The 13622-nt window shown below is 40.8% G+C and overlaps 1 protein-coding gene across 3 annotated transcripts in view; it reads right to left on the reverse strand.

Annotated features, from left to right (window-relative positions):
* Positions 1-13622, reverse strand: part of NDC1 (NDC1 transmembrane nucleoporin) — a 74856-nt gene that overhangs the window by 30156 nt on the left and 31078 nt on the right. For all 3 annotated transcript variants that reach the window (XM_011926315.1, XM_011926314.1, XM_011926313.1), the window contains 5 exons: positions 13010-13091; positions 10122-10277; positions 6062-6307; positions 5851-5966; positions 2366-2416 (listed from right to left, as the gene is read on the reverse strand). In XM_011926315.1, the coding sequence (XP_011781705.1) occupies positions 2366-2416; positions 5851-5966; positions 6062-6307; positions 10122-10277; positions 13010-13091 (651 nt within the window). The remainder of the gene's footprint in view (positions 1-2365; positions 2417-5850; positions 5967-6061; positions 6308-10121; positions 10278-13009; positions 13092-13622) is intronic.

Consider the following 13622-nt stretch of genomic DNA (forward strand, 5'->3'; position numbering starts at 1 on the left):
CGGATACTTGGGAGGCTGCAGTGGGAGAATCGCTTGAACCCGGGAGGCAAAGGTTGCAGTGAGTCAAGATCGTGCCATTGCACTCCAGCCTGGGCAACAGAACAAGACTTCATCTCAAAAAAAAATAAATAAATAAATAAATAAAGACAACAACAACAAAACTACCTACTTGTTACTGCTCTTAAATTGTCTACCTTCAACCCCACTCAAAGAAAAACCAACTAACCTTCGTTTAAAAAATGTTTTTATTTGTACAAATTATGGAGTACATGTGAAATTTCGTTACATGTATATAATGCATGACAATCAAATCACGGCATTTTGGGTATCCATCACCTGAGTATAATACATTTTTGTGAACTGTAATCATCCTACTCTGGTATCAAACACTGGATTTATTCCTTCTATCTATCTGTGTATTTATACCTTTTAACCTTCTTCTCTCCACCCTGCTCCTACCCTCTACCCATCCTTCCCAGTCTCTGTTATCTTTCCATTCTACTCCCATGTCATCAAATTTTTTAGCTTCCACATGTAAGAACATGCAATATTTATCCTTCTGTGCCTGACTTATTTCACTTAAGATTATGATGTCCAGCCAGGCGCAGTGGTTCACACCTTTAATCCCAGCACTTTGGGAGGCCGAGGTGGGAGGATCATGATGTCAGAAGATGGAGACCATCCTGGCTAACATGGTGAAACCCCATCTCTACTAAAAATACAAAAAATTAGCCAGGGGTGGTGGTGGATGCCTGTAGTCCCAGCTACTTGGGAGGCTGAGGCAGGAGAATGGAGTGAACCTGGGAGGCGGAGCTTGCAGGGAGCCAAGATCGCGCCGCTGCACTCCAGCCTGGGCGACACAGCAAGACTCCGTCTCAAAAAATATATATATATATTATTATGTCCAATTCTATCCATGTTGCTGCAAATGACATGATTTCACGCTGCCTAACCTTCTTTAACATACCACCATGGAATAGGGTGGAACAATTTGTCCATTTTAACAAATGCTGTCTTTGGTTATGTACCCAATGAAGCCTATTAAGTACCATATAACAAGCCCATTAAGTTACATTTTTTAACATCAAATAGCAGCACTGTCTATAACTTATCATATAATAGATCCACTTGCAAAACTAGGATCAAAATTAGCCTTTCACTTTCAAGAAAACAGGAGATCTTGGTCACCATGTGGTCTGCCACTTACTGTCTCTGTGCCCTTAGGCTAGCTACCTGACTCCTCTGAGCCCACCATCACACCTGGCTACTTTTTATCTGTAAAATGAATACATATCTCACAGGAATGCTGTTAGAATTAAACGAGGGAACTGAAGCGAAAACAGAGTATGGCACACATAAGACACTCACGGTGAGTTATTTTCCCCTTCTTTTAAAATCAAGCACTGAAGTAAAACTTCAGACAAACCCTCTTCCTTTTGGTGGAAGACAAGACACCTTCCTCTAATGGGTAGCCCAGAGTGGATTATTTTTTGGTAAAGGTTAATGGTTAGTTGGGTGGATCGTCCCTTCCACCATAGTGGAAAAGCAGTTTCAAGCCCCTGAAATGACTGTGTTACGTGTTATCTATATTCTGTCAGGGTTGCTTAGACCTCTTTTTCCACCAGAGTATGACTCCCAAATAATAAATATAACAGATACCAATATAAGGTTTCACTTGAAGGTATTAATGGAGTGAGTGTGACATTAGATAATACTGTAATATCTGCAGAAAGAGAGGCTAGATTTTAAAAGCTAAAAACAAAAATTCTTTCCCCTACATAAGGGCAAAGGTTTTGCACATCAAACGATTAAAGACACAATGGCCACAGCCAGCAAAAACAGGAATGAATCTTTAGCTTCTACAACTAAGATTTTCTCTCCTGTGGCAGCTGGAACAGCGGATACACAAGTTGGGGAGTCATTTCATGTGTGGTCTGAATTATAACTTTTTATTTATCATAAATTTAACACCTGTGATATCATCATCCCTTTTTTGAACACCAAACTGGTCACAAAGATGCTAGTAGGACATGAGTCAAGAAACACCAGATAGTCACACAAATTTGTTCACTTTGTGAAGATCCGGACAGCAGGAAGGGGTCCGTGTTGCCTATCAACACAAAGCTGCCAACAGCCAAGAGACTCCAGAGGCAACTAGACAGTCAAGCTTCGGAAGCCACTGAAGTGAGATGTGTGTCTAGGGCAACTATTGTTCAAACGGAGGTTCAGTGAAGCACTATGCAAAGCTGCCTGGCTTGATAGGATTAAGCTATAAAATATTTATAAGTCAGATCCTATCTGCTACTTTATTTCATATTTCATTTCTTCCCTCCCCATTCCCAATGCTATAACCACATATTCTTACCTTACTGAAAAAATACATTATCAGCACCCGTTTTGACAAGAAATTCTTAACCTGAGTTGGAAAAAGGGAAGAATTAACACATTTACCTTTTAAATTCTATTCTAATATAACACATTTCCTAGTTTTGCCAGACACTAACTTAAATAAAAAAATGAAACACTTCACATCTTGTGGGCAAAGAATAATAATACTTAAACAATACGCCATGTAACTAAATACCTTTGTACTATAAATTGGATAACCAAGCTGAGCCAACTAACCTAAACTGTATTCCCATGTATACACATTTAACCCCCAAATTAGAGGCCTGACATTAAAAAAAAAAAAAAAAAAAAATTCTAAGTGATTTTGATGAAATTTTTTTCTTTTTTTTTTTTTTTATTTCAGAAACAGGGTCTCGCTTTGTCACCCAGGCTGGAGTGCAGTTATATGATCACAGTTTACTGCCACCTCAAATTCCTGGGCTCAACAGATTGTCCCATCTCAGCCTCCTGGGTAGCTGGGACTACAGGCATACCACCATGCCTGGTTAATTTTTAAATGTTTTTGTACAGACAGGGTCTCACCATCTTGCCCAGGCTGGTCTCAAACTCCTGGGCTCAAGCAGTCCTCTCACCTCAGCCTCCCAAAGTGCTAGGATTACAGACTGGAGATATTTTTCAAGGCCATATTATTTCTCAATTCTCTATAACTGTCCTGCCCTTTAACCTCTTAATACCCCAAAAAAGAGTATGTTTCTCTCACAGGGAAAAAAAATCTTGTTTTTTGAGACACAGTCTCACTCTATCACCCAGGCTGGAGTGCAGTGGCATATTCATAGCTCACTGCAACCTCTGCTTTCTGGGCTCAGGTGATTCTCCTACCTCAGGCTCCCAAGTAGCTAGGACTACAGGAATGCACCACCACGCCCAGCTAATTTTTGTAGTTTTAGTACAGATGGAGTTTTGCCATGTTGCCCATGCTGGTCTCGAATTCCCGGGCTCAAGCAATGCTCCCACTTCGGCATCGCAAAGTGCTGAGATTACAGGAAAAAAAAAATCTTAAGACATAAAGTAGTTTTCCACTAGTTGACAATCCCGGGGGAAAAAATGTTCTTAGTATCAGCTAAAAGCTAACCAAACTAACTTAAAAGTGAATCTGCTCCTACCATACTCTCACCCAAAGCTGCATGACTACTCAGAAGGCTGCAGTAAGCAGCACATGTCTGGTTGGGTAAAAGTGACACGGCAGTACTAACGGCATATAGAGCCATATGGGATCCTGAAGTTTATAAAATGCCTTTAACCATTAATTCCCTATTAATAAAGTCATTCCATCAGCAAACATGTTATAATTTCTCCCGACTGGGCGTGGTGGCTCGCCCCTGTAATTCCAACACTTTATGAGGCTCAGGCAGGATGACTGCTTGAGGCCAAGAGTTTGAGATCAGCCTGGGCAACATAGCAAGACTGTGTCTCTACAAAAAACAAAAATTAAAAAAATTAGCCAGGCATGGTGGCAGGCACCTGTAGTCCCAGCTACCCAGGAGGCTGAGGTGGGAGGATCACTTGAGCCCAGGAGTTCAAGGCTGCAGTGTAGCCATGACCATTACCACTGCACTCCAGCCTGAGCAACAGACAGACCAAGAACCCATCTCAAATTTTTAAAAAAGTTCCTTGACCCCTCAATTCCTCACAGCTATTGCCCCATTTTTCTGCTCCACTTACAACAAACTCCTTGAAAAATGTGGCTTTTCTTGTGGTCTCCAATTCGTCTACCGATCTCTCCTGAACTCATGCATTTTGGCTTTTGTCCGCACTACTCCAGCCAACAACCCTTGTCAAAGACTCAGTGACCTCCGCACTTCTAGCTCAACAGTTAATTCTCAGCTTCCGCCCAGGCTACCCATCAGCAGCATCTGACACTTCCACCTCCTCCTCCTTGAAACTCTTTCTTTCCTTGGTTTCCTACCCACCTCAGAGGCTGCTCCTCAGTCTCCGTGCTATTCTTCATCTCCCAGACCTTTAGTCATTGGAGGGCCCTTTTCTTGGATATCTCTTTTCTTCTGTATCTACATTCAAGAGTTTGCATCGAGTCTCATGGCTTTGAATACTATCTATACTCTAAAAACTTCCAAAGTTACATTTCTAGCCCAGAACTTTCCCCTACACTACTGCTATATGCCTAATTTCTTACTCGGTATTTTCACCTGGTTGTCTCATAGGTATCTCAAAATTGGCATGTCCAGAATCAAACTCCTGATTTCCCTCCCCTCACCTCTATCAAATTTCCTTCTCCAGAAACATCAGTAAATTCCAACTCAATAAATTGCAACTATATTATTCCAGATCTTCAGGCCAAAAACCTTAACAGTTAACACTATTTCTAGTATACACCACAACCAAACCATAAGCTAATCCTATTCCATCTACCTTAAAATACATACCTAGACCTTGACCACATCTTACAGCCCCCACCACAACCACTCAGGTCACAGATACCACCATCTCCCACTAGATTACTGCAACAGCCTTAACTGAGCTTCCACACCTACCTTGCAAGAGTTAGAGTACACTTTTCTAGGCTACAGCCCCTAGAGTAGCACTTTCAAAATGTAAGTTACATCATATCATTCTTGTGGGCAAGACCATACAGTGGCTTTCCATCCCACTCAGAGATGAAGCCAGTCTTTACTACAGCCATTGGACCCAGTGAGCCCTGGGTGCCTGTTACCTTTCTGATCTTATCACCCACTTACCACTCTCCCCTCACTTACTCTGCTCCAGCCACACTGGTATCCACATTGTTCTTCACACAAGCCAAGTCCATTCCCATCTCAGATCCATTGGGCTGCTCCCTGCCCTCCCTTCAGGTCTCTGATCAATCACTGCCTTATCAGTGAGACTTCCCCTTATCACTCCACATAAAATGATACCCACTCCCCTAGGAACTCTCTATCTTCCTTGCTCTATTTTTCTAGATAAGACAAGATATTTCAAATGTCTTCCTTCTTATGCATATTTTCCATATCTTGAATATGACCTACTGAGATGCATCTTACAGTCAATAGCATGTCATGGTTTAAGGTATCATTTTTTTCTTAATAGTACGTAAGTCTTAAAATTAATGATATTTTATATTTCAGAGAAACAGAATATAATACATTTGCTTACTCACTGATTTCCCCTCACTCGAATGTAAATATTACATGGGCAAGGGCTGTGTTTTGTTTGCTTTTTTCCCAGTGCCTAAAAGTATACCTTGGATATATAAAGAACTCAAATATTTCTTACATGAAATAATTCACAGATTATCAGGTTAAGCCATATGAAATTACAATGTATATAGCTCAAATCAGTCAAATACTGGCTGTTTCATTTGAGTCAACTTAATACATGATGCATCAAAAGAAAAACCCTTATTATTCCTGATGACTCACTCATGTGAGATCCCTAATGTTCTCAATTTTACATGCAAATATACATCCTATAACCATATCATCCTACCTGTTCACGTTTATTCTGAATCCATGAATAAATCACACTGGGCTGTCTCATTGTCTTACCCTCAGCACTAATAGAGGTAGATGGAGAAGGATTAGAAAATTCAGTCATTTGCTGATCTATTTTTAAAAAAGAAAAGGCAAGATAAGAACTTAGGCTGTCTGATCCTCTGCAACTATAACATTTAAAATCTTAGAAAATATATAATTCTCACCAGAAACTGATGTCCATAATCTTGGCCCCCTTCTTATTAGCTGAGGACTTTGTGGTGACCCATAGCAAGTGTTTACATCAAAAATTCCAGCCATCCGATTCATTACACTAGAGCCAAATGGGGTCCCAAGGGGACTCACAACATCAGGTGTAGACACTTTTGAAGAAAACAGTGACGTTTTAACTAATGGTGGCACTGAAGGCCGAAGCATCTGGCTAGATTTTGGTATCTGAAAAGTAGATTCTTCTGTAAAAGAACAGATCCAGTGCTGAAGAGGCAATCTGATCCAAGCAGGCTAGCAGCAATGCTTTCAAATTTTACACATACCAAATTTTTGTTTAACGCATTTACCCAAAGCTCAGTAGATTGTTTCCATTTAGGATTACAGTCTCAAGATTCAGATTTTACTACTGCAATTCAAGCTCCACTCCAAGAGCTTTATACATCTTCTTCTGTCAGACTGATATAGTCTCTCTTGTTTTTTTTTCCCCTCCATGAATATCTTCATCTTCAAGGTCAGTTTATCTAACTTTAAGCAATTTTGAATGAACTCATCAATTCACATTTTATTTCTAATTGGCAACATTAATTACTGCATTAGAATCCATCCAGTTTTACTGCATTACTATTTTAAGTATTACTTGACTGAACAAACAAATCTATATTGTGAACATATACAGGAAAAAAATATTAACCTTACCCCATTTTCTCCAAAATGTTTTCCTTTCCTTTCCTTTTTCTTTTCCTTTTCTTTTATTTGAGTCAGGATCTTGCTGTGTAGCCCAGACTGCAGTGCAGTGGTGTAATCTCGGCTCACTGTAGCCTCAAATTCCGGGGCTCCAGCGATCCTCCCACCTCAGCTTCCTGAGCAGCTAGGACTACAGGCACACGCTGCCATGCCTGGCTAATTTTTTAATTTTTTGTAGAGACAGTTTCGCCATGTTTCCCAGGTTGGTCTTGAACTCCTAGGCTCAAGGAATCCTCCTTCACTGGCCTCCCAAATGCTAGAATTACAGGCATGAGCCACCACACCTGGCCTGAAAGTTCTTTCAAGTTAACAAAAGTCACACCAAAGGCTAATTTGCCCAGAATATCTATAAATCTGATCTGTAAACAACTTTTTCAAAAGTCATCTTATGATTCTCCAATTTAGTAATAGAGTCTGTTATATAAAAACAAAGGAACTTTTCTTGCCACTCCAGCACAAACCACAAAAACAAATACACTGCATTAGGATTCCATCTTCTTTTTTTTTTTTTGAGATGGAGTTTCACTCTGTGGCCAGGCTGGAGTGCTGTGGGTGGCACAATCTTGGCTCACTGCAACCTCCGACTCCCTGGTTCAAGTGAATCTCCTGCCTCAGCCTCCCAAGTAGCTGGGAATACAGGCATGCACAACCATGTCCAGCTAATTTTCATATGTTTTAGTAGAGACGGGGTTTCACCATGTTGGCCAGGATGGTTTCGACCTCCTGACCTCATGATCTGCCCGCCTCAGCCTCCCAAAGTGCTGAGATTACATATGTGAGCCACCTCGCCCAGCTGGATTCCATCTTCTTAATAAAACTACCATAAGAAATATAAGAAATTAAAAATCCCAAGTACCAAATTTTCATTATACGACTTTTCTCTCTCTTTTTTTTTTTTTCCTTAAGAAGGAGTCTCATTCTGTTGCCCAGGCTGGAGTGCAGTGGCATGATCTCGGCTCACTGCAACCTACACCTCCCAGGTTCAAGTGATTCTCCTGCCTCAGTCTCCTGAGTTGCTGGGACTATAAGTATGCAACACCACGGCCAGCTAATTTTTATATTTTTAGTAGAGATGGTGTTTCACCATATTGGCCAGGCTAGTCTCAAACTCCTGACCTCAAGTGATCCGCCTGCTTCGGCCTCCCAAAGTGCTGGCTGGAATTACAGGTGTAAGCCACCACAACTGGCCCATTATATGACTTTTTAGAAGTTAATGGAAATTAGAAATCTTTGAAAAATTAATTTAAAAATTAAGACAGGCCGGGCGCGGTGGCTCAAGCCTGTAATCCCAGCACTTTGGGAGGCTGAGACGGGCGGATCACGAGATTGGGAGATCGAGACCATCCTGGCTAACACGGTGAAACCCCATCTCTACTAAAAAAATACAAAAAAACTAGCCGGGCGAGGTGGCGGGTGCCTGTAGTCCCAGCTACTCGGGAGGCTGAGGCAGGAGAATGGCGTAAACCCGGGAGGCGGAGCTTGCAGTGAGCTGAGATCCGGTCACGGCACCCCAGCCTGGGTGACAGAGTAAGACTCCGACTCAAAAAAAAAAAATTAAGACTGGAGTTTTTAAGAGTTTTACAACTATTCCTCAAAAATGGCTGAGTGATGGTATATGACAAAAACTTACAATAATGAATGCTCCATATTTGATCAGACTCATGATCTACCCAACTCAGAATTACAATTATCTTTCTAACATGCTAATTTGATGGAACTAGCCTATTCAAAGTTCTCCAATGGCTCCATATCCCTATAGAATAAAATCTAAATTTTTTTTTGTTGCAAACGAGGCTTCCTTTCATCATCAAACATCATCTTACCCAATCAGACTCCTTTTCAACAGATTTCCTTTTGGCAGTTATATCGCATCATTATTTGTGTGCCTTCCACTAAAAGGTCAGATCCAAGAGTGTTTTTCATCCGTGATTCCCTGGCTTCTAGCACACTGCTTGGTATGCAGTAGGAATTCAATAACTATTTGTTGAATAGAGGAATGCTGATCCGAAAGTTGACTAACATCTGAAACACTCTCAAACCTTTGAAAATTTGACATGTGTGAATTGATTTAAATCATTTTTCATATGTAATCTATTTGTTTTGGGGCTAAGACCCCACCAGAGTAATGACTTTGAAACTCGATGAGTTTGCTTTGATCCATATAGTGATTTTTTAGTATCAAGATTAGTTGCCAATGTTTAAAAACTGAAAGACTTCACCTCAAAATTTTGAGATTTCAGGCTTCTCTTTTTTAAAAAGACGGGAAGTTCACAAATGGGATCCAAAGTCCCATACGGGAACAATGAAGCAGGGCTAACCAACAGCTTCCCCCTTCAGATGAAGCCTGTCCTGGCAGGTTCACCACTGTCCTCACCCAGCCAGTTTCATCCATTTTCACTAAATGCCTGGCTCCAAAACACGTGAAACATTAAGTCCTTTTATCAGTCTTACATTCACAGATGTCTTCTACTTAAGGGTGAACAAGACAGGTTCCTCCACCTCTACTTCCTCTCAGCTTTTGTCTTTTAAATGGAGGGGTACTAACATTATGCCCCACTCCCAAATCACCCAATCGTCTCAGCTGCTCTTCTCTGGGACAGCAACTTTTTGTCTCTGGGCTACTGCAACCAGAACAGCATCGAATATTATCTGCGAAAATTCACCTGGCTTTGTACTAAAGTAAGCTGAAGTCTCCTATTTAGTAGCCATCATTTTGGTAGTGTTTTTAATGCTAACACCACACTGAACTTAATTTGTTTCAAATTTACCAATGAAAAACTGCACATACTTAAGAGTGTACAATGTGATATCTTGGGCTTAATTTTTTCAATCTACAATGACACCCAGGTCTTTTTTTTGGTTCAGTATGAGATGCCATGTTGGATCAATTTTCCCTAAAAATATACACCTCACACTCATATAAGTATCCTTAGATTAACCACGGTCATCTCTCTCTTTTTTATTTGAGACAGAGTCTCGCTGTGTCGCCAGGCTGGAGTGCAGTGATGCAATCTCAGCTCACTGCAAACTCCGCCTCCCTAGGACAACGGATTCTCCTGCCTCAGCCTCCTGAGTAGCTGGGACTAAAGGCACATGCCACCACGCCCAGCTAATTTTTGTATTTTTAGTAGAGATGGGGTTTCACCATGTTGGCCAGGATGGTCTCAATCTCTTGACTTCGTGATCCGCCCGCCTCGGCCTCCCAAAGTTCTGGGATTACAGGCGTGAGCCACCGAGCCCAGTCTACTACAGACATCTTTCTTAGGAAATAAAATGTAAATGTCTTCCCCTCTTAGTAGTCCTAGGGATTACCTGGAGAATTTAATTTCTTAGGTTCCACTGGGTAAGATGAAGACACTCTCCCATTCGTAGCAGCAGCTTCTTGATAGAGAACCAGTTTCTGAGTCATACCATTTAAAAGATTCAAACACTCCCTTGAAATGGCTGTCCAATTGTGGGGATGTCCACCTAGGAGGTCCAAACACCAGCTTTTAAAATGTAAATAATCTTATATTCTCCTCTTGAAGTGGGGGAAAAGGTCAGTAAGAAATTCTACTTTACGCTTTGTATCAGGACCCACTTTTCTTAGTGAAGCTACTGTTTATACTCACGACATCTAATACACAGCAGGAGTTCAATGAATATTTGAATGAATTAAGTTTCCCAAAAGTCTACAAGCAAAAACTTGTTATTTTACTATTTTACCACACACATACCAAAAAAACAAAAAGAAAAAAAAAAAAAAACTCTCAAATTGGTCGGTAAAATAAAGCTAAACACTAGATCACAGGTTGAGTGAGAAAGGCCAGGGTTACCTCACTAGCAGTATTAAACAGACTGCTATGACTGTGAACAATAACTAAGACAATGAACACTAGGATGTCCAATGAGATGCACCTCTATGGTCCCCAGTGACCTCTAAACTGTTGTGCCTGACCCCTGGGCTTCCTTACATTTTCACGTATATAATAGCCCCTATTTGCTGTTACATCTGTAACTCATTAATAATGATCACACTTCACACTCAGAGAGCTTACAGATCTATTATCTTATTATTTAACTTAAACTACTGTGTCCTATTCCTTTAAAAATTCCCTTCTCATAGAAGATCTTTGTCTCCTAGAGTTATTATATAAAAATCAAGCAAGGTTCATTATGCATAAATAGCAGAGAAGTCCACTGAAAACCAGCTTCCCTATCCAATGTGCCAAATGATCATTCCCTCTTCACTTGGATCTCTCCTTAAACACTCCCCTCACTGTACAACTCAGAAGGAATATCACTTAACCTACAAACACACATGCACAATACTCTATCAGTAGGCCTCAGGATATTTTGTACTACTGTAATTTGAGTACACTAGGAACTGTGTAACCATCCAATTAAATTTTTGTTTGTTTGTTTTTGTGATGGAGTCTTGCTCTGTTGCCCAGGCTGGAGTGCAGTGGTGGGATCTCAGCTCACTGCAACCTCTGCCTCCTGGGTTCAAGTAATTCTCCTGCCTCAGCCTCCCGAGTAGCTGGGATTATAGGTGTGCAACACCATGCCCAGCTAATTTTTGTATTTTTAGCACAGACAGGGTTTCACCATGTTGAAACTCCTGACCTCAGATGATGCTCCCACCTCAGCCTCCCAAAGTGCTGGGATTACAGACGTGAGCCGCACCCAGCCAATTAAATTTTATTATGTGCTAGAATGCACACTCTCTGGCAGAGCAAATGCCACCCTTTTATGGTTTACCTGAATCTCTGGTAAAAAACATTTAGAGTATAGAATTCCCAGGTTAACTCAAATCTGATAGAAAAGCATTGTTATAGCTAATTTTCCACAGTATTAGTTCTGGGTTTCTCATGCTACTGAAAGGAGAGTGGTTCCAGTCAATTATATTTTTATATAACTGGATTTTATTTCCATATAACATTTAACTGTAGAAGGTTTATTATCCGGTGTTTTATCTGGTAATTCACAAGCTTGGCAAAATACTGAAGAAATCATTAAAAAGAAGATGAAAAGCTGGATGGGTGTACTGGCTTGCACCTGTAATTCTAACACTTTGGGAGGCCAAAGCAGGAGAACTGCTTGACCCCAGGAGTTCAAGGTCAGCCTGGGAAACATGGCAAGACTATGTTTCAACAAAACTTTAAAAAAAATTAGCCAGGTGTTGTGGTGCACACCTGGTGTGCACCTATAATACCAGCTACTTGAAAAGCTGAGGCGAGAAGATCATATGAGCCCAGGAGTGATATTGTGAGACTCTGTCTCTTAAAAAAAAAACAAAAGAAAAGCTACCCAGGTTCTGTTTCCCACCGGTGCCTGGGACTGGACTGTTTTCCCTCTAGGAACAACAGAGAACTGGCAAAGTCACAGTCTTCAACAGCATGGCAAGGACAGTGGCTAAGTGTTTCAGAGTTGCTGAGAGCATCCTTGAGTCACCATCAAATCTAGTTTCTTCCTAATTTTTTTTAAAGGGAGGCAGAGTAGCATAGCAGAAGGAGGAGTCCTATACATGGAGCCAAATGACAGGACTCTTATTCCAATTCTGACAATAACTTTATTTAAGCCAGTCTCTGAGACTTAACTCTCCCATCTAGAGATTAGACCACCTAATTTTTAAGATCCTTCATAGCATTAAAAGTTTTAGAATTCTTTTTTGGGGTGGGGAGGGGGACAGGGTCTCACTTTGTCACCCAGGGTAGAGTGCAGGGGCACAATCTTGGCTTACTGCAGCCTCAACCTCCTGGGCTCAAGCAATCCTCCCAGCTCAGCTCCCCAAGTAGCTGGCACTACAGGCACATGCTACCATGCTGGGCTAATTTTTTGTATTTTTTGTAGAGAAAGGGTCTTACCATGTTGCCCAGGCTGTTCTCAATTTCCTAAGCTCAAATAATCCACCTACCTTGCCCTCCCAAAGTGCTAGGATTACAGGGGTGAGCCACCACGCCCAGCCAAACTTTTAGAATTCTTCAACTGTATTTTTCTGCCCTAAAATTGTTAATGTACTGCATAATTTCTTCAGGTTAAGGAAATGAAGGAGCTGAAGGAAATAAACGTTTAAGTTGGGTAAGATTTAATTCAATACTTCATTTAATGGACTCATCAACGTCTGATATTTTATTAAATACATCATTCTCACCAAAAATTTGAAGTGAATTACTTTCTACACACATATGCCTAATCAGGTCTATTACTTTTAGCAATACCTGGTTGGCTGAGGCTAAAAACTTCTTGTCTTCGTGAAGGAGAATATTGAGAAAGCAACATCAGGTCCTGCAAGGCTAAATACTAAAAGGGGGAGAAAACATATATTACTTAATTTTTTTTAACCTCTACATAAAATCTAATTGGGCTCATCATTATATATCCAAGAGGAAATTAATTAAACCTTTTCATGAAAAAAAAAAAAATCTCAGAACCATAACCTTCCTTTCTAGACTTCCAGAACTTTCCTGCCACTACCCTCCCTACCTACGACAAGTTCCAGCTACAAGGAACTACAGAATTCTCCGCGCTCTTTCCTATCTCTGTGGTGGGAAATTGAAACATCACTTCCTCCTGGAACTTTCCCTGGTTTCCCTCACACAAACATACACTCACATAGCTCTTGACCATGGCACTAACATCATGTATTGTAATTGAATGTTTATTGTCTCATCTGATTCCACCCACCAAACTGTGCGGCCCACAAAAAAATGGAAAATCTTGCTACCACATCCAAAGGCAGTGCCTAGCACGTGATACCTATTAATTTTTTTTTCTTTTTTTTTTTTTTGAGACAAAGTCTCACACTGTTGCCCAGGCTGGAGTGCAGTGGCG

The sequence above is a fragment of the Colobus angolensis genome, unplaced genomic scaffold (assembly GCF_000951035.1).
Source record: "Colobus angolensis palliatus isolate OR3802 unplaced genomic scaffold, Cang.pa_1.0 Scaffold68, whole genome shotgun sequence".
Lineage (NCBI taxonomy): Eukaryota > Metazoa > Chordata > Mammalia > Primates > Cercopithecidae > Colobus > Colobus angolensis.